The sequence below is a fragment of the Drosophila pseudoobscura genome, chromosome 2 (assembly GCF_009870125.1).
Source record: "Drosophila pseudoobscura strain MV-25-SWS-2005 chromosome 2, UCI_Dpse_MV25, whole genome shotgun sequence".
Lineage (NCBI taxonomy): Eukaryota > Metazoa > Arthropoda > Insecta > Diptera > Drosophilidae > Drosophila > Drosophila pseudoobscura.
The window spans coordinates 1,372,403-1,399,561 of NC_046679.1; the positions used below are offsets into that span (position 1 = coordinate 1,372,403).

Sequence of the window (27,159 nt, forward strand, 5' to 3'; positions counted from 1 at the left end):
TCTCACTTTTGAAATAAAATGACGGGGCAGAAATAGAGTATATTATACGAATGTGTGTGCATCATAAAAAGAGGAAAGAATGCCCCGAGAACAATGCTTCTGACGGCTGGCACTTTGAACTGGCAACCGAAATTATTTATTAGACACTGCGGCAGATAATTTAGCCAGAAATTGTGCCGCAGCAGCATGTGGCATGCCATAGCAAAAACACGTAGCGACGTGGCAATATTTGCGGGGGCAAATAACAATAATAATCATGCAATAAATACCCATAACAATAAATGCAGAAACTTTTCATTTCAACAGATGACCCATCACCGCGTCGGCCATAAATTTGGCCTCAAGTGGGAAATGATTGTATGTTTGTGGGGACAACCGCAAATGGATTTAATATTACAGCCGCACTAATCCACTGGGGATCAAGTGGAGATCAAGCGGCATTATCAAGTATAAATTATCCATTGCCCACCCACACCCCCGTGTCCGAAATCAAAGTCACATCTGCAACAGCAATCGAAAGTGACAGCTCAAGCAAATTGGGGCCTAAAGTATTCGAATTTAATTTCAAATTAAACTCTTTTTCAATTGCGAATTTATGCGGGTTATGGGTTATGGTTCGGGTTCTTCATTAGATTCGGACACACACACGCACACACGGGGAGACTGTGTTTACAGTCGTTTACCTTTAAATGTGGCTTTCATTCTGTTGTGATTGAGATTAGATAACCATTTATTGCAACGTTCTGTTCTGTTCTGTTCTGTTCGGTTCGGTTTTGGTTCTGTTTCGTTTGGTTTGCCTTGATAGCTGTACGGTTACGGGTATGGCTACGGGAGAGTGGCCCGATATCGGGAGTGGAGTGTCTGGTAGGGTGGAGGGTCTCGTTCTCTCTCCTACTGTCTTTCCGCGAAGGAGCCGCTAATTGATTTACGATCATTTATGGCTATTTTCGGGCTACTGTCAATGGGTGGTTTCTTTAGTTTTAAAGAATTTATTAGATGCCCTGACAAGGTATTTATCGCGAAACATACGTATCCCCCACACCCACCGGTGCCGCCTGTCCACCGGCCGTATTCCCCCGTTCGTGCAATAATAACAATCATCAACAGCGGGAGAAATGCTCGCCTCGCAGAAATGTAAATATTTTACAACGATAAGGCTTATCGCACCGCTCTCTGATAGTGGCTGTGTGTAGGTGTAGGTGTAGGTGTAGGTGGTTCGGTGGTGCGATGTCATTCCACCACCACTCGTACAATTTACGACAGTAGGTGAACCACTCTCCCGTTCGTACCGCCAGCATCCCAGCATCGTAGCATCGCAGCAGACCCACAGACCCTCTCCGATGTGGTATTAACCCCTTGACGTGTTGGGTGTTAACTTGCCATTCGGCTGGTGTTTGGGTTAAGCCCCACTGTTTGCCCTCGCCTCGCCCGTCGAGGCGATAAAGAGCCCAGTACCATCTTGATTTGCTTACCAAGTAGCCGACTACTACGTATTATACGATAGTTACAATTGGGCATACAGAAAAATCCATATATGATTACTAACGTGCCCCTTCTTGTGTCTCATCTGCAGCTGTGAGGCTCTGGAACGGCCACATCTTGGATTTGCTTTCACCCCAGTTGGAAGATACCGGCCTCAAGACGACGACATTCTTGCAACACTTTAAGGACGTCGTCACGACGAAGTTCACCGGCAGGGACCACCACCTGCCACCGCTGCATCCGGCCCACCCGGCCCATCCGGCGCACCAGCAGTCCGCTCTGCACCACCACCACCAGCCGCACCAGGCTGTGGCCCAGAGCTTCTCCACCATTTTCCCGACGTATCTCGGCATGGACCGCGCCGCCGCCGGCGGCTGTGGCGTGGTCACCAGCTCCGCCACCGCCCTCGGCCCCGGTGGCATAGCCAACGGCGGTGGGGTCGGTGTCAGTGGAGCCCTCAGCGGCCTGGAGGCCATGTCAGCCGAATCCACGGGCCTGTGCCTGCAGGATCTGGTGAGCGCCGGCACGGCTAATGGAGCCGGCTCGGCGGGCTCCGCGGAGAGCGCAAACACCACCAGCACCGCCCTGAGCAGCGGAAGCACTGGCAGCTCCACGGTGAACGGCGGTGGCAGCAGCACCTCTGGCACAGAGCACCTCCACAGCCACCACAGTCTGCACGACTCGAGCTCCTCGGTCAGCATCTCACCCGCCATCTCGAGTCTGATGCCCATCAGCAGCCTCAGCCACTTGCACCACTCGGCCGCCGGCCAGGACCTGGTCGGGGGCTACTCCCAGCATCCGCATCACGGCGTCGTACCGCCGCACACACCGAAGCACGAGCCGCTCGAGAAACTCAGAAGTAAGTATCGAATAAAGAAATAGACTAAAAAAGATCACCAGGAATTTCCATCTCGATCCCGAAATTTGGTGGGCAATTTGTAGTGAAATTTATCCGTGGCTTCTCTCGCATTGACAACTAATTAGTGCCCTCATAATTCACATGGCGAGACATACTTTTGGGCCCCACTGTCCCAGTCACTGTCCTCAACAAGTGTCCGCATTCTCATTGATATTCATGGGGACTTCTCGCTCTGTTTGTGCCACTGTCAGCGGCAGCTGTTGTCATTTCAATATGCGATTCGTTTTGGCAATCATTCACGCCCTCTCTACGAACTTTCGGGCCCAAAGCTTTGTTGGCCACTTGTCGCGCCTCAGCCTCAGCCGCAGCCTCCTGCCCTTTGTGGGCCGCCTCCCCTCATGCATATTCATAATCATTGTGCAATCATTAGCGCATAATCTTCACAAAAGCGTTACAAAGGGAACGGCCCAGGAAAAAGAACCCAAGAGTGGAAAAGCGGATCGGAATCGGAATCGAGTGGAGTGGAGTGGAGGGCCGCAAAGAACCAAACAAATTTCGAATTTTGTGCGCATGTCACGGCTAATTGAGCACCCTTCTGCCGTAGTGCCGAAGGCGACACTACGGTCCCTCCCCTTGATGCTATTCTGAAATTTCCCTTCTGACTTTGTATCTGTATCTGATGCTGGATATATGATATGTTCTGTGCCTGGCAGTCAAGTGTTTGTTGTTCCGTTTGGTCTAATTGTTATGGAAGTTTGGCAGCGCGGGGTAGAGGATGTGTTCTGGGACAAGGAGGTGAACAATTCCACAGCTTCAAGTGCTCCGATATGACATCTCAATTGGTCATGGGATCGGGACGGATTGGTAGCTTAGTTCTTGGGCAAGAATCGCAGCCAGAACCCAAAGAATAGTTCTCACCTTAGCCAGAAAAGACTTTCCATTTAAATCTTTACCCCCCCCAAAGAGGGGCTTCCTGCATCCGATTTTCCATTTGCATAACAGATTTGTCTGCCTTCGCCCAGAGATTTGTTGGCTGTCGCCCTGTCAACTCTGGCCCCAGTCCCCGCCACAGGGTTAACGGCCCGTGCAAACTTTGCACTTGTCTGCACTGTGGAGTGCACACAGACCGCACAGAGTCGACTCCTGGCCACAGATGTCCTGCCATTTATTTGCGTGCCAAAACAATTTAACACAAAAATTGTGCGCATTTAAAATATGCACGACTGCAGTTATCCTTTGACACACGGACAAACACACACAGAGGTAGTATCACAGGATGCAGGTGCGGGCCACGTTAACAGCTCGACTCCCTTTCGGGCCAACGAATTTCCACATCCTCTCCGGTGGGATGCCCTGTACCTCCTCTTGTTGTTCCTGTTGTTCTCGTTATTGTTTACGCTCTTGTTTAAATAATGGCCAGGCAACGTGCCTCTGCTTCTGCTGCAGCCAGGGCCAGGACCTTCATCAGGACACAGACGGAGACGGAGACAGAGGCAGAGACCCCCACTCCTACAGCCAATGCACTGCTGCAATTGGATTTTCAATTATTGGTCAGTTTAATGGCCAGTCGGGCATCTAGCAGACCAGCAATCCAGCAATCAACCCACTCGACAGACCCCATTTATTTATTTGTTTGTTCGCCATACTCTTTTATAGATATTTATGCTCATATTTATATATACTACATGTTGGGGGTAATAACTTTTAACGATTGCACTTTTTATGGGGAAATGTTCACCTTTTAGTTTTTTATTTTTTGGGGACGGGAGGAAATCATTTTATGGCTTCTGTGCGTGTTTTTATTTCGGTTTTTGCGCTCAAAGGATTTCAAGTTCACGTTTTACACTAATTTAGCCCCACGGAGCAGATATTTTTTATTGGTTGGGCCATAAAATCGGAATAGTTGATGCTTTTTTATTGGCGGGGGCGCGCGACAACTCTTTGTGTACCAATAATAGCTCTAATAGCTCCGAGTCCCCGCTTTTGAATTATGTTGTCAGCAGCTGAAAGAGTTCTGTATTCAGTGTGTCTCTTCCCCGAAGCACGACGTAAACACGACCTTGTCCCCCTGGATTTCACCACCTCAAGTAATTAGAGACTTATCTGTGACTACATCCACAGCCACAGCCACAGTCGCAGCATTATTTGCCCTGAGTAAACCCAAATAGAAACACAACCGAAATGGAAATGGAAACCGAATCAGAGCAGTTTACATTTTGTTTTTTTGGTTGCTCGACAAATAATAGAATGTTTCTTTACGAGTTTCTGTATCTGTATCTGCAGCTATGAGTATTTCTTTTATTACAAGCCCTAGTCATTAGCTTGTTTGCCGAGTTCTTGCCACAGATACGAGAGCATAAGATTGAGATTGAGAACTATTTGCCCCTGACAGTGTTTGTGGCTGATGCCGTTGATAAAATTATGAAATTACTTGTGTCGACGGCCCGAGAGAGTTCTGTCGAGTTTGCTGCGTTGAGTTTCCAGTTTCCAGTGAAATCTCCGGCGTTATCTTCGGCTGTGTGTGGGTCTGTCTTCCGTGTAAGTGTTAATGGCACGTGCAGCCAGACAGAGAGTCTTGTGACCCTCTAAACATAAACAATGCCTAAGCCAGACCCACGACAGGGCCAGGACCCTCTTTCTCCCTCTGCCCTGGGCCCTGGCTCTGGGCGCTGTGCCCTATGCCTGTCTATCCATGGGATACACACGGAAAGCTCTCTTGTTGTAAGGACACCCCCTGGCTACTTTAAATTCCACGCTGCCTTCTGTATTTGTCAGCTCTACGGCATTTCTTTATGAATATAAATACATTTTATCGATTTTCTGGCTCCGCCTCGACTCGTTCTTCCTGCTCCACTCTTTTCGAAGTGTTAAAGCTTTAAGGATACAGCCAGTGCATTGCCAGCAAATCTCTTCGAAATTGCTCACATATGTCATCCCGAGATCGGATTCGATTTGGCATTGCACTCAGTCACAGCCACAGCCAAACACCCCATAAATTGCAGTTGCTGACCGGGCAGGATAATCACCCACAGCAGCACAGTGGAGAACCTGTTTAACCTTGTTATTTTTCCCCACTTTCCCACTGTACTTCCCCCATATATCAATCCATCTGTCTTGCTTCTGCCCCTGCCTCTGCTCTCTCTCTCTCTATCTCTCTGTCCTTCTCTGGCACTGATTTCGTTTATATAAATTATAATGTCATTATGGCAACCAGCCACAACCACAACCCCAACTTGCTTTCCATTATCCTTCCATATTCCTCTCTTCTGCTCGTCTGCTCGTCTGCCCGTCTGCGGCTCGAACCGCAATTACCTCGTTGCAGAACTTGGTTCGAGGAAAACTTCATGGGGGATTGTCTCTCTCCATCCAGTCCGGTGTGGTCCGTCTGTCTGCTTTCCGCCTCTTTTTTCATTATCCGGGCATCGTGCAATTTCGTAAAAATGTCGCATTAGAGATTATCTGAGGAAACAAACTTGTCCAGAACCCGGAGCCACAGCTAGAGACAGAGCCAGAGCCAGAGCCAGAGCCCTGCTCCTCTCTGTTTTTGCGGCCGGAATGACCCAATGGCATCAACTGGAGCAAAAATTTGAGCTGACAGTTGAGAAAATTACTGGCAAAGTCGTTGCAGTGGAAAACTACGAAGCGAACGGGGGAATCCAGTCTGGACATGTACATACTCTTATATACAGTATATACAGTATATGTACATACATATATACTATATATTTTCTGGTTTTTTGGGGGGATTGTCCTTCTGCTTTGTCTTATCTGCCGCCTCAACTAATGAGTTTGCCTGGTTTTGGTCTTCTGGTCCTGCTACTGGTCTTGGTTTTGGTTTTGGTCAGGACTCGTCTGGTTTCGGTTGTGGGTTTGGGTCTAATGCAATTTGGCTTTCTGTTGGCTTCGGGTCTAGAGGCTAGAGGGTTGCTGGGGTCTTGGCGATAGACTGGGAAGTTCTTGGGGCATGTCAATGTGATTTCAGTGATTTTTATGGCCTGCAGCTTGGTTGGTCGAGAGCTCATTATATGGCCATAACATATGTGCCTGGCCATTGTCCAGAGATATAACAATTAACTTTCGTGCCGTTGCCTAATTTTCATGGGCTAATTTGTGCCAGACGAGAGAGGGTTGGCATTCGAACCGCAATTCCGGCATATGGCTATCACGGCTATGGCTATTCCCAGGGACATCAACATCAACACCTTCTCTCTGCATGAAAGGAGCAAATGTGGCATGAAATTGGAAAAATATTTATCTCTCCGACGAGGGAACCGCAAGTGTTTAACCCTTTTATGGGCCATCGAGTGGTTTACCGCTTCCTGCAGCAGCCACAAGGAAAGCAACTAACTTGTCACAAGGGATGTGGGGAGGGGAGGGCACATCCGGGGGTTAGGCGAGGGTAAATGTAAGGTTAAGGGAGACAGCAGCAGCAGAAGCAGCAGCAGCCCAATTCCAATTCCAATCTCAATCCCCATTCAACTGTCACATTAATCGTTTGTTTTTGGCCACCAACTAAACGTTGCCGCTGCCTGACAGTTTTCCTCCTGGCCTGTGTCCTGTGCTGTGTCCTGTGCTGTTCTTTTCCCATTTTCCTCACATATCAGGCAGGACTCGTTCTCAGGGCGTAGGGCTGTCCGTTCGCCTCTCGATCCTTTGTTGGTTTGGTTCTTCGTTTTGTCCTTTCTGTCCTTTCGGTGTCCCTCTGTTTGTTTGTTTGTTTTGGTCTTGGATGGCTCTCCCGTGTCCCGTGTCCCGTCTGACAGTCTCTCCGTCCGAATCTCGGGGTAATTTATTGCTCCGGCTGCCGTGTCGTGTGTCAAAAGTTTTTATGTGGAAATCTGTCCATGAATGAGCGACGGAATACGAGTATGTGTGTGCGTGTGCAGGATACAGCATTGTGGATGGCAACAGAAAAAATATCAAACTCATTGCTAGAGCAAAAATGTATTTCAAATTTTTGTGCATTTTCACGGCCCACCCCGCCCCACACCGCACCGCACCGCCGCCTCTTGCATGATTAATTGTGTGCACCCGCCCCGAGGGGAGTGTTTGCCTTTGACTTTTGTCTCGGCGAATCACAATAGTAGTCGCAAAGCCAAATAAATATCCCATTGCTGATTTGTTTGCTCAGTACCCTACCCAGAAAGAGGTACTTTACGAGTACTACTCGTAAATATTCTAGCAGGCAAAAATGGCTGCCAAGGAAAACAAAACAAAGCCGAAAGGCAAGCGCAAGCGAAAGCGAAAGTGACGGCGACACTTGTTGTCACAACTTTTGACATGTGCAAAACGCTCATGTCCCAGAGCAGAGCAACGCCCACAACTATTGACACTTGCCACTCACATTCGGATACAGATACAGCTATACAGATACAGCTATACAGCTGCACATTCCCCACTCACAAACCTTGAAAATGGTGTAAAACTGTGGCGACAACTGCCCCGACAAATGTCAGAGCCCATCTGACAGACGACGACAATTTTTCCCGACCTGTCAGACGGCCAGCAGCCAACAGCCAGAGAATGCAGGAAAATCTAAAACTCAAATTAGTCTCTGGCCAAAAAAAAGAATATAGAACAGAACAGTTTGTTGGGACAAATATTTAAACAAATAAAAATCGCCGCAGTACGTGATTTTCCCTGCGTTTTTTTCGGAATTCTCTTGGTGTTGTTTTTTCCTCACTCTCAGATTTTCTTTGTAGAGCGTGTCGTTAAGAAAATATTTTTACGATGACGACCCATTTAGCTCAGGTTGAGAATCGAATGGGAATGGGAAATTAGAGCAGCAGTCAGGGCTATTAAGAGTCGTTCAGCTGTGGAGCTGGTCCCATCCTCTACGATCCTCAGTGGTTGCACTGAGGCGTACCCTAAAAAATGGAGATGGAAATGGGAATGGAAGATGCGCTGGAATAGGTCCGGGTTGTGGCAGCAACAGATATACACATGTCTTTTACAAGAGAGCTACTAATAGCGATAGTTTTTAGCTATAAATGAAAATAGTCTGGAAAATATTCAGACCCTAAAAAAGGGGATATACAATATATAGCCCAGAGAATACCAAATTCCTCGTTTTTCTTTCCATTTCGTACATCTCATATTCATCCAATGATCAATGCATCTTCGTAGACGTACAGTTAGTCTCTTGCTTAATTATATTAATGTTTTCGTTCAAATAAATCCGACTTTCTTTTCTTTCTTTCTATTCAGAAAATATTTGCAAACAAATCCCAGATATATTTATTTTTATATCCCTTTGTAAATTTGTTATCCAAACACCTCAGAGCGTTGTTTGTTTGTCATATTTGCCCACCATATCGTACGCCTTGAAGTTCTCTCTCGCTCTCATAATGATCCCATCAAATTTTAATTACTTTTAAACGCACTCATTAGAGGCCATAAAAATACTTTCTGGGGAAATTTGAATTTTCCAACGGCATGTGAGGCTGTTGTCGGCGGCATAAATTATTCGGATGGCCATAAACTAATTGAGTCATGGCCCGACTTCCGCGGGGATCGCCTGACATTTGTGACTCCTCCGATGCCCCCTTCCACAAAGTGGCAGGCTAATTGTTTCGAATGTCGCCACGGGTGTTGCTGTGTCCTACACTGGGGTCTCCGTCTCCGTCTCCAGTAGGCTGTGGCTGGCTGGCACTTTAAAAACCACATTAAATTGACACCATGTGAGAAGGCCATAAATTACATTCCCTCGATGGAGATGGAGTCTGGGATGGCCAGGAAGAGAGTCCATAAGATTTAGGAGCAGGGCGGCGACCAGGAAGTCGGGACCCCGATACCCCGGGACCATATGGGTGCACACCTTCGGGTGAAAAACCCCAAAAGAATCAATTGCCACGGCCATAAATCTGTGACGGAACAGAATTGTTTGGTGGGGGAATCCAAAATTGGTGCAAAATGGATGTCAATGGCTGACTAATTAATATTAAAATAGGCGTGACTAACTACGGCAATTATTGCGTCGAGGGGTAGCCAATTGGTGGGCTCATTCAGTGGCAGGAGATTTATGGCAGAGCATTCCCCGAGATTATCTGCTCGCAGGGCAACGGCAACCCTTTGAGGGCGCACTGGAGTCTCCATTAAAACAATTAAGTCGGAGGCTCCTCCAGGAGCAATCCGCTGCTTAATCGGGCTAACCAAGAGCCCATAAATCAGTTTATGAGCGGCTTTTATGGTGCTGCAGAAGCACACCCAGAAACAGAAGTCTACTCCTGTGAAACGTTGAAACATAAATTTTTTTGTAATTTTCTCTTGCCCTTTGCTGGCTTGTTCTTTTCAGTTTGGGCCGAAACTGGCGATTTCCGTGATAGTCATAGCTCCATGACCGCCGTAGCGAATAGCTTGGATAGCACCCATTTGAACAACTTCCAGACATCGTCGACATCCACGTTAACGAACCGGAGTCGGGATCGCAAAGATGGTGAGTATCTACCACCCACCCACACACCCACACACACACACCACCCACCAGCACTCACACATGCATAAGCCTTATCTCTCGCCCGATAAGAAACATAATTTATAATAATTTTGTAAAGCGTGGCCAACTATTCCACCTTTGTCGGCGAAATCTATGCGGGTCCGGGTCCGTTTAGTTTTCGATTAGAATGCCTTTGATTTGCGACATGACGACGACGACGTCGACAACGCCGACGACAACGACGGAGGCGACACTGCTGCGAAAGGAAAATGAACATGAATATGAGAATGTGAATAAAACTGGGAACCGAAATGATATTTCATGGAAGGGCAGTCGCAGTCGCAGTCGCAGGCGCAGTCATTTAGTTTATTTGATTAAGTTTTCGGGCTCTCGGGTTTTCGGTTGGAGAGACCACGTCGTGGTCGTCCACGACACGGACTACACAGAAAGCACGCCGCATGATCGATGACATCGGTGGAACATACATTAACGGGCTATAAATCTGGTCCGTCCGGGAGTGGAGCGGTCTCCGTTTGAAGTTCGGTCTAGTGGGGGTTTTCGGGTTTCGGTTTTGGGCAGTTTTGGTGGCGACGCCTGAAGGTTGCATGGCAATTAGTAACGGTAATGGTAATGGTGACGGTGACGGTAACGGTAGCCCCCCTGCCCGACCAGAAGCCACGCAAATGTTGGGAAATATTCCGCTCTCTCGCTCTCCCTCTCCCTCCGGACTACGGGCTTATCAACCCAGACGGAGGGCATAAAAACAGCAAACAAATTAGAAAAGCGCCTGCTCCCCATCTAATGCGATCTTTGTGCTACTCTTTGCAGGAAATCGGAGTGTCAACGAGACCACCATCAAGACAGAGAACATATCCAATTCGGGGCATGACGAGCCGATGACCACCAGCGCGGACGAGCCAAAGAACGACAAGAAGAACAAGCGGCAGCGCCGTCAGCGGACCCACTTCACCTCCCAGCAGCTGCAGGAGCTGGAGCACACGTTCAGCCGCAACCGATACCCGGACATGTCCACCCGCGAGGAGATCGCCATGTGGACCAACCTCACGGAGGCGCGCGTCAGGGTGAGAGCATAATTATTCTTATTAATTGCCAGCCAAACCGCAAACTGCAAACAGAGTCTGCATGCCACATTATGCGGCCATTATTGTCCGGTCGGGTCCGACCCGGTGCAGCCCCAATTATATTACGGTCGGAGGTCGGTGGTCGGTGGTCAGGAGCCAGCAGCAGGACGCATGTCGTGACCGCAATGCAGCCGCACAGACTCGTAAATATGTCGCCTCGTTTGGCATTGGCTTAAACCCCGAAAACCCTATGGCCGAAAAAGAAAAACCAATTTCCCTGCAGCGGCGTGAATTTATGGCGTGGGATTGGGGCAGGTTCTGGTTGGGGTCGGGGTCGGTGTTGGGGTTGGGGTGGTGTTGCCATAAATTGCAGCAGCTAAAACTGCAGTTTGCAGCGTTTGTGGCATTTGCTGTTTGTAAACCGCGGGCTTATCGAACCTCACTGGAATCGAATCGAAACGAATCGAAACGCATCGCATCGCATCGAACCGGGTTGTTTGCTCCAATATCCGTTCTATTGACAGACCAGACCATAGGCATTTGTACGTGTCCGAGGCCGAGTACGAGAGTTTGTGCTGCATCTGCACTGAGGGAAAAAAGTAATACAGGGAATCAAATCTCTAGTACCAATGAAATCCTGATTCGCAAGCGAGAGAGAACATCCTGGGAGTTCATCCTCAAAGCTGAGCAAATATTCTTGACGCGGATATTGCCAGTTCTTGCGACTCCTTTTCCCAGTGCATGGGGATGTGGATATTGGATTGTGGATGGGGCAAGATATCTTTGGCTCTGCACAACAGTTGTAATTGTTTGTAAACACGATAGTGATAGTTCTGGCAAACAATTGGAGTTGTATGCCAGGGACTGACTGTAAGTGGCGCCAAGCGGCAAATATGACTAGTGAACGACAGTAGCCGAGCCGGGTCGGACATCGACAGTGTACCATGTCGATCCGGGGAAGATATCGAATGCGATATCTATTTGCTGTGACAGTCAGTCAGGACAGGAAGACAATCAGACAATCAGACAACGGCATGGAGATATGATAGACACATGATCGATGATCGGCGATGATGATCGTGATCATTGTCATTGGACGTATGGCGACATCAGCCTGGCATTAATTGTACAGTTAGAAGTGGCCCAGGTCTAGGTAGAAAAGGGTCATTACCCATCCGGGAAGGAAAGGAAAGGCAAAGGGGAAGAGGAAGGCAATTAGCCGACAAATGGAGGAACATCTGCGAAATGCGATGAAAAGCGTTGACAAATATTTCATGGTTTTCCTATGCAAATTTCACTCTCCCTCTGCTGCCTCCCACTGCCGCATATGCCAAGAAAATCTGCCTTCTCCGCAGCGCAAGGGTGCCCTCTCTCTGCACTTGACAGAATTTATAAAGAAATTAGCTGCGGCCCAGCAGCAGGAGGAAGGACAAGTGTGGCAGTGGTAGGACGACTGGAAACTGGCTGGAAGCGATGTCAATCTAAACATGTGTTCCTCGGATAATGCCGAGCGGCCGAGCTAAATGCATAAAATATTGATACAGTTTGTTTTATGGTCCATTATATGATGATGACAAAATGGTTTGTCTTTGTTCCCCGTTCATCCCCCGGACACATGCAAAGTAACGCCAGATCCCCGGCATCGGGGAGCCAGGACAATTTGTCATCGCTCAGCGAGGGTTGTTTAATGAATTAGAAAACCGCACACGAATTAATGATGATCATGATCATGCCTCAAGCGACAGGCAACGAACTGGGGTGGCAGCAGTCTCACATTTGACTTTGGCTCTCACTTCGAGGCTGAAGGCTGATTCCCATTGTACCCCAGTACTATCGGACGGAGGCAATAAAATTTATCAAATATACAAAAGGATTACGGAGCAGGGCCGCATAAATCTGGGTGGGTTTTAAACTGTCAAAAAAGAGCAGCCCCGTCTGAGCAAACAGAGAGAACGGAGAGAACTGCAGTCAGTCCCTGAATCTGCACCAGAACCCAGAACCCAGAACCAGACGGGGGGAAATGTTGCTTCTTCGGCCCCTGATAGCTACTAATCTGGGGATTTACATGCGCCGGCAATTATGGCAATATGTTCGCCCAAACTCCGACCTCCCGACTTCCCGACTCCCCGTCTGTCGGCTGTTCCATTGTCTATCGTTTTCGTCTTTTTAATTTTTCAAATAGAACTCACTTTTTAATTCAATTACCAGCCAGAAATCGGCGCCCAAACAACGCCCATAAAAACATTTGCTGTCCACAGTCGAATCTTTCCCTTTCGGGTTCCCAAGCGGGGAGAGTGGACTTCTTTTAGCGCTCCTTTTTTATCAGGTCAGGTGTCGCCAATGGCCCGGAAATGGGAACAACATTTGCAACATTCGAATCGTTGCGAGTGCATAAAAAAGCGATTGAATGTTGCCACAAAGGAGCCACAATCTGTTCGATGGGAACGGGAATCACACTGGCCAGGGATGAGAATCGAAGGGAGAATGGGACTGGAGAGCTCCCACTACGATAGTGTAACAGACCCAACTTTGAGAGTGTGAGGGTGTGGTAGAGGAATGTGTTTAAGTTCTGATTGAAAGATTCTTCGACTACTTAAACTATTTTATTGATGATTGGGCAATTTTCTGTACGTAATACCAACAACAACTCCACTATTCATATCTCCAGCTGTAGCTTTCGCCATTCTCCCTGATTAAGTTACCTCATTGTTCACATATGTGACCATCTATCCATCCATCCATCCATCCATTCATGCAGCTGTGTGGCTAGAGATCAGACCACCCATTAGTGCAACTGTTTGTACTTATGCGAGTATAGTCGTAGTGTACCCGCAGAGAGGCAGCCGCCTCGTGGAGTAGTTGCCCTTATCGATGTTATCTGGGGAATGACGAAACCAATTTTCACTCTGGCTATCTGTTGGGAGAGAGTGAGAGAGACAGCCCGGAAATGGGAACCCATTTCACACATTTAACTTTCGCAGGCGAGCAAATAAAAAACGTATTTAGCTGCAATTTGCCGCCATCAATCATGAGAGCTACGGCCCGTAGCCCGTAGCCCGCAGCACGTAGCCTGTAGCCTGTAGAAAAAAAACGACTCCCGTAACTTCTGCCACATGGCCACTTTCTGGCCACTCATATTTGCCACTTTTTTCTATTCACAATTTTACCTGATGAAGCGTTGCGTTTGCCGGAGGACCAGCGGGTGGCCAGAGGCAGGAGGCAGGGGCAGTGTCATTGATGCTTTCATCAAAACCAATTAGGATTTTCTGCAGGAGCTCGTTGAGTGGAAAATTGCTGGAGCTGAGAGCTGCTTTTTTCCATTCTCTATCTCATATTTCACTTTTTGCGCTGATTCGCATTTTTCGTTTTTTTTTCCAAAGACAACGACGACATCAAATTGCCATCAGGGAAAGCCCTTTCCCTTTGCCTTTTCTTTTTTCCATTTTCCATTTACGTTTTTTTGGGGGGAGTCTGAGCAAGTTGCTAAATGATACGTGAAAATGACAGCTGACGAGATCGATGACGTTAGTTTTGCATCCATGATGATGCAGGAGACGACGATGATGCCGGGGCTCTCCTGCGCTGATGATGATGCGGATTCGGATGATGATGATGATGGGGCTGAGCGATGTACCTTGACAAATTGACACATTGCCGGCATTGATGGCAGTGGAAAGTTAGTGCTTCTTTGATTTAAGGTCAAAGGAACTCGGAGTTCGTCCCGTTCTCACGCTACCTCCGCTGACTCTGACTCCGACTCTGACTCTACTCGGGGTCCCTGGGCTCATGCGATTTCAATTAACTGCCGCAACTAATTAGATTAAACCAATTGCCGGCAAGTAGACGCGCATTAAATGGTTCTCCTGGCACGCGGCCATACTTTTCCACTTGTTAGCAACGGCTGCAGTACAGAATGTCTCTATTAGAGACAGCTATTTCCCAGCCGGAAAAACAAACACTTTTTGCATAGATCCACGCGTGTCATGCTTCAGTCACGGGCTACACTCGTACCCGTACGCGTACCCTATGTGGGGCAGGGTGTGCGGCGGACCTGCATTGGCCATAAATCTATCGGGTTACAACCCCGCTCCGCACCGCTGCAGAGTGGAAACTGGCGCGTTGATTTAAGGACAATGTGGCAATGCGGATTACAACAATGCGGCAACAAGCCGGATAGTCTGTGACTCTGTGAAATCTGTCGAATTTGCGTGCTTTAATTGCCTCAACCGGAGTGCTTCCAAATGCATCCGAGAGCCCTGCGAGATGTATCTGGGAAATGCGCTAGCTTAGGGCTCTGCTGGCAAATGTATCTCAAGTTGCTCTTAAAGCTGCTGGTGGCTGAGAGCAAAAAACTCATCAGAATGCTGGGCAACGTCTGCGCAGCTCTTTGTCATTTGTATCTGTATCTCAGTATCTTTGTCTGGGCCTCTGCTTGTTCCCCTCTCCTCTCTCTTGCCGTATCTGTATCTGTGCAAACTTTAGCAATAAATTACAAAGTTGCCATTTTGTTTTTATCTTCTGCTGCTGCTGCTGCTCTTTTCTTCGTTTTTTTTTTGTGCACTTTCTGTTTGCAAAATAATTTTGATTTATTTTTGCGCCCTCGCAGCAGCTCCACGGCCGCCATTTTTGCGGGGGTGGCAAGCCGAGTTTATTTATATAAAGCTCTCCATTAAAAAAGGCAACAATGGCACGACTCCGGCTCCACTCCACTCCGCACCACTCCACTCTCCACTCCGGTGGTATATATTTGTATATTTATAATTACTGCACATGCGTATTGCGGGGCCAGAGCCCCCTTTGGGCTTCGCTTTGGGTCTGTGCCGTTTTTGGGGGAAGTTTTGCGGGCCGCGCAGATACATAAATTTTCAAGTAATAAATTATAAAAGAAAATGGCTGCCGTAACTCCAACTAACTGGATCTCTCTCTCTCTCTTTCTCTACCCCGTCTGTTTTATCCGTAGGTCTGGTTCAAGAACCGCCGGGCCAAGTGGCGCAAGAGGGAGCGGAACGCCATGAACGCCGCTGTGGCTGCGGCGGACTTCAAGTCCGGATTCGGGACGCAGTTCATGCAGCCGTTTGCCGACGACTCGCTGTACACGTCGTATCCGTACAACAACTGGACAAAGGTGCCCTCGCCGCTGGGCACCAAGCCGTTCCCCTGGCCCGTGAATCCACTGGGATCGATGGTGACGGGCAATCATCACCAGAACTCCGTGAACTGCTTCAACACGGGCGCCAGCGGCGTGGCGGTGAGCATGAACAACTCGATGCTGCCCGGATCGATGGGCTCCACGCTGACCAACTCGAACGTGGGCGCCCCCTGCCCCTACACGACGCCCGCCAACCCGTACATGTACCGCGCTGCCGCCGAGCCCTGCATGAGCTCCAGCATGTCCTCGAGCATCGCCACCCTGCGGCTGAAGGCCAAGCAGCATGCCACCGGCTTCGGCAGCCCCTACTCGGCCCCCTCGCCCGTCTCGCGCTCCAACTCCGCCGGGCTCTCCGCCTGCCAGTACACGGGCGTGGGGGTCACGGACGTTGTCTGAGAAAACGCGCTCGGTGCTCTGCTTAACCAGCATCAGCACCACTTGCAGCACTTCTCCACCCACCAGTCGGCGGGAATGGGAGTGGGCGTGGGCGTGGGGGTGTCGCACAATGGGATGCAACAGCACCTGGGGGGAGGTGGGGGCCACGGGGGCCACGTCAACGGTATGCTGCATGGCCATGGCCACAGCAACAGCAACAGCCTGCTGATGGATCACGGCGACCTTGGCCACTCCGAAGAGGGGGCAGGCGGTGGACACAGCATCGAGGGGGACAATAAGTCGCCTCTGGACTCCAACGGCCTGATGTCCGGCGGAGGCACCTCCAGCGGCGGTGGCGGCGGCACCAACGACAACGTCGACGAAGGGGAGGAAGACGTTATCGATTGAGAGAATCCTGGAACGGAAGTACGAGATAAATAAATCAATCTATAGGCAAAGCAAAGTCGCAGGAGAGTTAGCTTAAGCATTCAGAAATAATTTTAGATGTTTGCGTAATTTACGGATAAATAAAGAATACCTAAACCCAAATCCAAACCCAAACCCAAAGGAGGCCTGCCCTACCCCCAAAATGCAAATTTTTCAAAGAACAATAATTAAATTTATGAAATCCAGAGAGAGGAGAATGGAGAGAGGAGTGATGTGAGGAAGATTAATTAGTTTTCGATTGAAATTGAAATTGCATTGTTTTGTATTTCTGGTTTTGAGATTAAATGCTAATTACGTTCGATCTGCCCCGCCCCACGCCCCCCCGGGACACACACACAGTCGATGGTAGAAGTTAAGTGTTTTTGTAAATAATAAAAAGCAAATATTGTAGCTATAGTCCGCATCTGTATCTATGGGATACAGGAAGTATAATCGAACCCCAGCCTCAACCCTCAACCTTCCGCTCCCGATCGGCGGCACTCGCCAGCCAAGAGTATAACATATATATATACATATAAATAGGTATATATATACCAGAAACGTATCACGAACAAGTCAAAGTCAAAAGTCAAAGTGTATTGTAACTAAAAGAAAAACCAAAACCAAAACTAAAGCTAAACAAAAACTATATCAAAGCCGTAGAAGTTTTTAAGGAGTTGTCTAGTCGTATAGATCCGCCAGAGAAGAGCATATATATATATATATATATATATGTATATGTACCATATGTATATGGGTATGTATATCTCCCACTAAAGAACCCGCGTATAAATATAAAGCTATTTAATAATTGTAAACTTAATATTAATAGTTATAGAAATTGAATCAAAAAGAACAATAAAAATTATGGAAAAAACACGCCTCTGAATCAATGAATGAGTGAATGAATGAATAACGAGGGCAAATGGCGGTCAACCGCAGGGATAATGGATGGCTTTCCCCCATATGGGGGCAAACGAGGGCGGGGAAGAAATTAAAAAATCAAATTGTAATTTACAGGGCCCAGGGGGAGCTTTTAGCGAAGGGGTGGGAGAACAATTGCCTCCCAGCCACGTTTGAAGGGAGAGCGAAAGCCTTAATTTAAAGATACAAAAATACGTTCTACACACAGGTCGCCTTCCCCCACGGACATCCCCCCTGGTGGCAGGCAGGCAAGTGTTTAATTCCGAGGTGGACCTGGTGCAAAAAGATCCATCCATCAATTTATTCATTACAATGAAATTATGTCGAATTTATATGCACCCCGCCGACCGCCAAGTGACAGGACACTGCCCCTGCCCTTGCCCTGCCCCCCACCCCCACACCCAGCCGACAGGATTTGGTGCTGCCGGAAAATCACCGCACAATAAAAATAATAATAAAAGGACATCCCATCCCCGGTCTTCCTGCCACGACTATGCAAAATGTTCGAGGGGGTTGGTTTGGTTCCCATTCGGGCATCAAATTTGAATTTCATATGCTGCGCGCCCGCCCGACCGGCGTGATTGAAGCGTCGGCTAATAAAGTGCCGCCGGATCGGGGACGTCCTGGATTTCGAGGGGGGAATGTACGGGATGGGTCGGAGTAAGAATTCCCGCTGCGTTAAGCATCCATTACGGGGGGATGGGGGGTGTGGCCGGGCGGCCGGGCGACCCGGCGACCATTTGATTTATTTTATTCCCCTTTGCCCCGCTGTTAATGTTTTAATAAGATTGATTTTATTGCGGCCTCCACTGTGGCACTCTGTGTGTGTCTGTGTGGGTGGCTGTGGCTGTGGCAGTGGCAGTGGCAGGGGACGGGGGAGTCAAAGGGTTAATAAGTTGCGCTCCAGCTGTTTTACGAACTCCCTTATTGTCTCTATTTCGAAAATCTGCCACGCTTTGTGGCCCTATTACTATAGGAAATTCTTGAAGAAGTGTCCTTTCCTTAAGGGGTTTCATATCTCCTCTTCGTTGGCTACTGTATCAGTCCACACTTGCGTAATTAACTTTTCGGCGTAATTAATGCCAAGTCTAATTATTGTTAATCACGCTCAGAGCGGGCCGGAAGACAGGCAAAGGCAGGAGGGAAGGCAGTGTACATAATGGATGAGATACAATTAAAATCAACTTCCTATGCATGCTCGAAGGAAAGCGAAGGAAATGTATATGTGTGTAGATAAAGGAGGAGTGGCAAAGATGGCTAGAGAGTTACACTTGGAGAAATTATAAAGCTTCAGGGAGCTTTACGTATCCTTTCAATGGAGTATCTATTTGTGTTCCAGTGTACTCTGATTGTTTCTTCCAACCCCATCTGGAGGAGACCGGAGACCCTTCCATCTGCGCGGCTTCGATTGTACACATAAAAGAAGCAGATGCGAGCGCCATCTTGAAACTGTCTCAAGACACAACGTATGCTGTCAGCCATTATTTGCCTGCCAGGCACTAACCATCCACCCAGCCACCCATCCACCCATCAGAGACAATCAGAGGACCAGTCGGGTAACCAGGCCACCACATCTCCCTCCTCCTGCTCTCTCTCTTCGCTGCTCTGCTCCACTCCACTTGATTCCCCATCATTTACTTTGTCAGTATGCGGCAGCTCCATCATTATTACTGCTGCTGCTCTTCGAGCTGTTTTCCCATTGTGTTGTACATACAAACTCGTCATCGTCATCGTACTCGTATCATCATCATCATCATCGTCTCCAGATCCCGCTCCATCTCCATCTCCATCTCTGGCTGCTGCTGCTGTATTTTTCCCTTAGGTACTTGTCTTTCTTAACTCATTGCGTTGGCAATAAATCTTCGACGCTCTTATCTGCCAGGCACAGTTTGGGTTAGGATTGCCCCCAGTACCGCTCTCGTACCAGTGCCATCCCAGTACCATCCCAGTCTATGCCATATGTCAGTAGTCGCCTGCGCCTCGGCTCGGCTCGGGCCTGGGGGTAAAAATCTATGGCACCTGCTTGGGGCAAAGGGTTTATGGCTTAATTAGTCCCAGATTCAGGTCCATTTAGAGCAGTTTAAAATTCAATTTCTAAGCCGCTTTTACTGCAGCAGCTTTGGGTCTCATTAAACGGAAATGAAATATGAACTAAGTCTCGGAAAAGAAATCTAAATAATTGTCAGCTTCTCCATGAAAAGGAAACCCCAAATGAAGACAATAACACACAGGTCCTGTGCCCCAATATTCGGGGTTTATGGCCAAAACAAAATGATGGCCAGAAAGGCCGCACATAAAACACATCACATATTCGGCCGCTGCGCCCTGCGACTCCTCCAGACTCCAGACTCCGCCTGGCCGCTGTTTATTTATTTGAAATTTACTTTTTGGCCATTTTATGATGCCAAATTTTGACCTAAAAATCATAAAAATTGTAATCAAAATGTTTGCTGCTCCAGCACAGTTTATGGCCAGCAACCAGGCTGGGATTGGGGCCGCGAGAATGGTCAGATGGGGCCGTGCCAGGGCGGGCCGGGCCGGGAAAATTCTAATAACGTCTAAGCGCGAGTCCAGGCCGGAAGCAGGAGCCGGCGGAAGACCAGGAGCAAGGGCATGGCCAGGACAAGCTGAAGGCTCAACGCTTATGGCTTTTTAATGGTGCCGTGTGTCGGTTTTGTGGCGAATAAAATGGCGCACATTAAAACCCTGCCTGCCTGCCACAAGGAGCCAGCAGCTGGCTCTGCAGCTGGAGCTAGAGGGGCAGCAACCAGCACCAATTGCAGTGAGCCCCGAACCATATTGGGGTCATGCATGGCAGAGCTGAGCAGAGCATAGCAGAGCAGAGCAGAGCAGAGCGTTGGGTAAATAAAAAATACATAAAAATATTTTACGAGCCAAGGCAGCCGCAGCCCAGGAATAGAAGGAATAGATGCCCAAGGAGTAGCCACGGAGGACGCACAGGAGGCACGGAACCCCGAGATTGCAATAAAAATGGCGACAAATAAAATTGACATTATTGTCATGCGCGCGATTTGATGTCGCCTGTGTGGCATGGGGCACTGTCGATCCTCGGAGTTGGCAACAAAATGAGTAAATTTTAATTTACTTAAAAGGCATAAACATAGTAGGAGGCCAGTGGCAGATGGAGTTGATTGGACAACTTGTCTAAATCTCGAGATAGTTGCCACATTTCTAAGTGAATCAATCCATGCGTGAAGGTCATGGGGATTTGGAGAGAGAATAGAAAGCAAGTTCATTGTTTAGATATAGGAATATATATTCCCTTTGTGGAACAATTGCCGACGGCAAAACGGTATCTGGGCGCCCCAAACATCCTTCCAGGCAACGGCAACTCCCCGCTCACACTTTACTCCCTCCGTTTCGAGAGTGCGTGGAGCCAATGATTATTCCGGGTCTTGTCATTCCAATTCGCATTATCCTTTGCACTTATTTTACTACTTTGTGCGCGGCTGCGTGCCCTTTCTCTGCCTCATGCAGATATCTGTGGCTGTAACTGTAATTGTGTGCTGGTGTGGGAGTGGGAGTTGCAGAGGGGTGCGTTTGTATAATGGTGGGTGGCGGGTGTTGCGACGCCCTCACCCAAAAGAGAGAGGTTAGTGTCTGTCGAGTAACTCGTATTGTCATTGTGCAAATAAAATATGTCACGACTCTCCCACTCTCCTGGTCTCCCGATCTCCCCCACTTGGGATGTGCTTTTGGGTCCTGCCTCGGAAGCAACCACCGCCCGAAACACGCCCCTGTGTGTATCTAACCTTTTGTGCCCATTGTACTACAATCCATTGTAGTCCATTGTGCACGACGACACCCACAATGAGAGCAAATGTTTTGGCTGCTTACACTCGAACAAGGAAATGTCTTTTATATAAACTTGGATGAATGGCTGGATGGGGATGGGGATTGGAGAGATATATGTACATGTGCATGTGCGGTGTACGAAGAGTCAACCCACATTGATTTCACTGTCATGCAAGAGGAGGGACTTAATTGTGTATAGTCGTACCTTTTAACAAAACTAAACCCCTTTCGCATTTCGTATTTTCCTTCTGCAGAACAGAACCACACAGTTTTCACATGACAAACACCGAGAAATAAACACAACTATAGGGAAAAGCCAAAGCCAAATCCGAATCTAAATCCATGATTTCACCTGCCAAATCCTTTTCAAAGCTGGCAGTCAGGCGAAAAATAACGAAATATTGTATTTTTCATACACATTTTTATCGAAATATAAATGCACATCTGTGTGTGTGTGTGTGTGTGTATGGGTGGGGGTGAGCCAACTACTACATATACAACTTTATAAAAGACACTCGTCTGTTACTCTCTCCCTCTCTCTCTCTCTCTTACTAACCCCATCCTGCTCTTTCTAACCCCGTGTCTTTGTGTTGAGTGCTTTTTGGCTAAATGCGAAATCGATTGGAAAACAATTTCCAATTTTTAAAGAATTATCGCCGCCATATTCGCGCATGCTGTACTAAATCACACATAAGTAACCTCTAAATCTGCTACCCGGTAGATCCCCTTCCACCACCCACTCAGTCAGGGTGGAGAGGCGGGTGGAGAGGGAAAACCTTTTGGCAAAAAGCTTTTCCTTTTTGGCTCGTTTATTTCTTTTTTATTTCCCCTTTTTCCTGCTCCAGCAATATTTTCCATTTCATTTTCTGCGCGAATGCCGGCAACGCGTTTAGCTTTGGCTGCACGGCTCACTGACTTTCAGTTATACTAAATATATATACCCATATGTTTATATATATACATATATATAAAGAAATAAGAATGATTTATTCGCTATTACGACTATGGGATGCCCAGTACTTACCCATTTCATTGAACAAAGTGTGTAAAGGCTCTTCATCCCAGCCTCTGGATATCCGTACATCGATGTGGGAGTCTCTGAATTCTGTATAGTAATAATATGAATAAAGATATAGTTTAGATACAAGTGAACAGAGTTCTTTCCAGAGAAATGAACATACCCCAGATCCAAAAGAGTACCAGGTACAATAACCGTCGTATGTGTGTTATCTCCACCGCAATAGAGCTGGTGGCTGGGCACGGGTGAGCCGGAGGTGGGGACTGGGGGAATTCTGGGGAACGTAACCCGCAGCCATTTAGTTTTATGTGGCCCGTACGAGTGGGTTATTGCACCTTTGACTCGACTCCAACACCGTGTCTCCGTCTCCGTCTCCATTTTCATTCCCATTTCCATTTCGCAGAGGAACTTGTCACCCCGGAGGGCATCGGCTTGGGCATCCCACAAAGCATTATTTCACATGTGAGCCATTTATTATTATTTGTTTTTAACGAACCCCGGCTGAAAGCAGCCCAGGAGGAGCACAGGAATCCCAGCCGCAAGTATTTCCTAATCAGGTTTAACTACTAATAGGATTTGCGAGGTGCCGAATCGTAATTTACATGGCTTTCGCACGGGATACCCAAAGAATTGAATTGGAAGCCAGAGCAAAGCTACCGCTAATGTATTGTAGCTTAAGCCAAATCCCTTTCGCCACTCCTTTCCTCTGTTTCTGCTGCCTCTCGCCTCCTCTCTTCTGCTCTGCTCCATCGGCCGGGGCACGCATGTGTGCTTAGCACAGGGTGGAGCCGATGGAGACGCCACTGACGTCTTTGATGGGCCTGTACCGGGCGTTGAATCGTTGGCGGAAGAACTTCCGCAGCTGAAGCCCCAGCGCGTAGAGTACCAGGAGCGTCATCAAGGCGGTGGTCAGGGCAGCGCACAGGATCATTGCCCAGTGGAAGTAGCAGGACACTGTCACAGACCGGTGAAGCCAACCAGTCAGGCTGGTGGTGCAGTCCTCCTCGACGCACTGGCCCAGGTCGTTCTCCACACAGCCCTCGACACAGCACCCGTTGGCGCCGCAGATGAAGAAGTCCTCGCTGCTCCTCCTGCCACTCGAGCAGTTGAGCGCCTTTACTTGCCACAGAAGATCCAGCAACAGGAAAAGCATCATCGCATTGCCGTCCATGACGCCTCTTTTTCTCGAGATTTGGAAACAAAACTGGAAATTTTCTCTGTAGCTTCCCCTGGGCTGATGTTGTTGGAGTAAACTCGGGATGGCAATGCTAGCGATAAATCAGAGGTTACTATGCCCAGATACAGATATCTTTTTCGTGCCATTTTTAATGTCGATGTATTGAAAATGTGTTAACATAAAAGATTTGGCCTTAAGAATATTGTACTCCGTTCTGTATTTGGGTGAAACTTGATGAAAAGAGGATATACTCAGATATATTTATTGAGAGTTATCCAGCTTCCCCTGAGCATTCTCCTGTGGGTTCTTTGGGGGAATATACTCCGGCGGATTGTCGTCCTTGTCCCTGGGATTCGGGATGAAAGGGGTGTGTGGCCAGACCGATGGCTTCGCCTGCACCAGCCAGAGCTCGTCGAGCTGCCGCTGCAAGTACTGCAGTGCCTTCTGGTGCCTGCTGGTTATGAAGTAGGTGCAGCCCAGCCAGACGGTGGACAATACGATAGCTCCGATAATTATCAGAACGTTGCGGGGTATTTCTTCGATGAATCGGACCACAGCATTGGTGGCGGCAGCTTCCTGGCAGACGTGGCAGAGCAGCAGCCCGAATGTGGCTTGACGGAGTATCGATGTAGTTCTCATTTTGGAATCGCGGTTTTCATGGTACTGAGCCGGAATCGGTTGGCTGTTCTGCTTTTATACTAGTGGGATCTTGGTGAGAATTTGCTCAAGTCTCGGAGTGGGTCTTTCCCAGTGCTGTTCCTCAGAGACTGCAATCTGGAATACATTCTACAAAATAAAAAGGTCTTTAACTTTTCAATGTATGTACATACATTCGAGTGGGAGTAGATCGACGTCCGAAGATGGTTGAAGCTCTACCTCCAAGAGGACAATTCCATGGGACATTTCCATATTTGAAATATATTTTTTACATATGGAAATTCTTTGGAGAGAGGAAGGGTATCCCATATTCGCGTCAGGCGCTACGCTTTTGAGGCATTGCTTTAATATCGTTATCGTTATGGAACTCCTTGGGGTTTAATTAATGTTGCAACACTTGTCGTCGTAGTTTTGCTGGGTGCGGGGGAGGGGCACTTGAGGGATCCGAATGCCTATCAGCATTATGGAAATCCGAGAAATACCAGAGCTCGGGGCAACTCAAAGCGACCAAATCGCAAAACCAAATCAGCATAACAAAGTGATTCTAATGTAATGCGTGATTTTGCATAATTATAAAGTTAATAATTAAAATTATTTTGTGCTGCGTTGCACAAAACCGAAATGAAAACATTAAATTTTAATGATGCTCCTCCAACTCTGTCTCCCTCTCCCTGTCTCTGTCTGTCTCTGCCTCATGTGGGCGGCGGTGTGGTTGGCCATTTACTGGGGGACTTAGAGGCATGTCTATGGCTATGTACACATGTGGCACTGCCCCTCGGCATATAACTAATGCGTAAATATTAGCAAATACCGAAATGGAAACCCCTTTCTGCTGCCACATAAATTTTGAGCCACATATGCAACGCCGAATGCCGAATGCCGAATACCGAATGCCCCTCTTCCCCATGGTTGCTGTATTTGTAATAAGCAATCAATTATTATTATTGAATTTAGGCAGGGTCCGTGGGCCAGAGAGGGAGGCTGTGCCGCCTCCATTGGGCAGCTGGTCAGCGCCACTAATGCGTCTAATGAGAATTTAAGCACACTTCAGGCACCACCCCCAGCCCCCCATGCCCCACCTGCATTTGTGCGTGGATTTGCAATTCGAGAGGTACAGTTGTGCTCGCCGAAAGTGCAAATACAATTACATTTGGGGGTCGCATTTAGCGGCGGTTTTGGTTTACTGGGTTTATGTTTTCCAATTTCCGACTGCCAATTTGTTGGTCGAAAAAACCCAAAAATCTGTGATTTGCAGAGGCCTGAAAATTCTGCAAAATGAGAGATTGGTATATGCAGGGCTATCATATCATAAGAATGCTCTCTTCTCCTAGACCCAGGCTTCATTCGAGGGGCCTATGGATCCCCCCATCTCCTCTCCGCAACGACTATGCCACTGGCTGTTCCTGTACCCTGCTAACGGCCTACAGAGGTCGATTTGCTAAACCGACATCGTTAATGATAATTTAATTATGGCCCTGCCATTCCGGGCTTTGGCGACTTAGGCACTCCTGCGATTCGGCTGCGGCCTGGCTAATTGCAACAAATCTGCTTTGGGGTCGGTCGGTCCGATGGCCCGCTCGGCGACCGCTTAGTCGCGGCTCTTATTAACTGTTAATTGCTGCAAGCCAGAGAGAGGCCACCACCCCACACCCCACACCCCACCCACGTGCAACGCAAAGCCATGAATATCCCATTCGCTGCTATCCAAGATAGCAGATAGCAATGACAGTTCCTGGTGCCATATGCCATATGCCCTTTCCGATATGAACTTAAACCGGAATTGAATTCCCGCCCCACCCTCCCCGCCCCGCGATGCGTGGCAATAATAAAACAAAAGTGTCAGCCAAAGAAATGCGCTCTCGTTGCCGATTCGGATGTATGGAAATCCATATTGAAAATTGATTTAAATTTTTAATAGGCATTTCTCTCTTGTTGCATGTGGCATGTGGCGCTTTGATAAAAATGCCATGCACGCAGCAGTCGAACAATCGGAGGCTTACGGCGGAAGATACGAGTATGCCAGCCCAACGCTGATGGCCCTGACGGGCAGGGGCTCTATTTAAATATGGAAACAACACTCGTACCACTACGAATACTCGTACGACTACGAATACTCGTACGAATATAGCAAATGCCAAACAGAAATCGAACCTCGCAGCGGATCGATGCGCTCCAGCTTGCCGGGATGGAGCACTCTATGATTGGTGATATCTGGGCATCTGGCATGTATGCGATATGAATATCTATCTATATATATGAAATATACTTGTTTGCGGAGCTGTCAAATCATATTTTAATCTGTTTTGATTGCTGACTTTTGTGCAAGGGATTTGTGCAGACTGCACCTGCCACAGAGGAAACAGCATCGGCATCAGCAGCAGCGCCAGTTGCAGATGAAATGCAGCGGAAAATATTGCATTTTATTTGACTTTATTTTATTTATGCAAAAAACGCAGCAATTTATATGGAAAGCTCGTGTGTCCCCGGCTCTGACTCTGACACTGGCTATGGGTCTGTGCTCTGTGTTCTGTGCGTTTTCCATTTGTTTCATTTGATGTGCGAGAGTTAAGCAGTAAAATCCACTTTTTACGAGTTGTCCCCGGATTTCTCCCTTTCTCCCTTTAGAGCTTTGTGTTACTCATATGTGAAAGAAAGCATAAGACTGGACTGGGAATTTGTTATTAAAAGATTGCACGCCAGAGATGAGCAAGGAAGCACACACTGAACATCTCCAGAGGGAATCCAGAGGGAAAAAGTGG

The 27,159-nt window shown here is 48.0% G+C and overlaps 4 protein-coding genes across 4 annotated transcripts in view; 1 reads left to right on the plus strand and 3 right to left on the minus strand.

Annotated features, from left to right (window-relative positions):
* LOC6896683 (uncharacterized) overlaps positions 1-22,864 on the minus strand; it is a 38,352-nt gene extending 15,488 nt beyond the window's left edge. The window contains exons 1-3 of the mRNA XM_002136862.4: positions 22,730-22,864; positions 22,573-22,653; positions 19,002-19,751 (exon numbers count right to left, since the gene is read on the minus strand). The gene's annotated coding sequence lies outside the window, so the exon portion shown is untranslated. The remainder of the gene's footprint in view (positions 1-19,001; positions 19,752-22,572; positions 22,654-22,729) is intronic.
* Positions 934-17,655, plus strand: Ptx1 (pituitary homeobox homolog Ptx1). The gene is given in 5 exon segments (XM_001357549.4): positions 934-1,134; positions 1,574-2,341; positions 9,636-9,776; positions 10,605-10,858; positions 15,819-17,655. Coding segments are annotated over 5 exon segments (2,154 nt in total). The 5' UTR covers positions 934-1,115; the 3' UTR covers positions 16,791-17,655.
* A 156-nt stretch (positions 22,865-23,020) lies between the features above and the next one.
* On the minus strand, positions 23,021-23,841 carry LOC4800325 (uncharacterized). The gene has a single exon (XM_001357548.4). The coding sequence runs from the start codon at positions 23,735-23,737 to the stop codon at positions 23,339-23,341; it is 399 nt and encodes a 132-aa protein (XP_001357585.2). The 5' UTR covers positions 23,738-23,841; the 3' UTR covers positions 23,021-23,338.
* A 33-nt stretch (positions 23,842-23,874) lies between these two features.
* On the minus strand, positions 23,875-24,426 carry LOC4800326 (uncharacterized). The gene has a single exon (XM_001357547.4). It carries the CDS (start codon positions 24,380-24,382, stop codon positions 24,005-24,007), a length of 378 nt encoding a protein of 125 aa, XP_001357584.3. The 5' UTR covers positions 24,383-24,426; the 3' UTR covers positions 23,875-24,004.
* Positions 24,427-27,159: the final 2,733 nt, after the last annotated feature.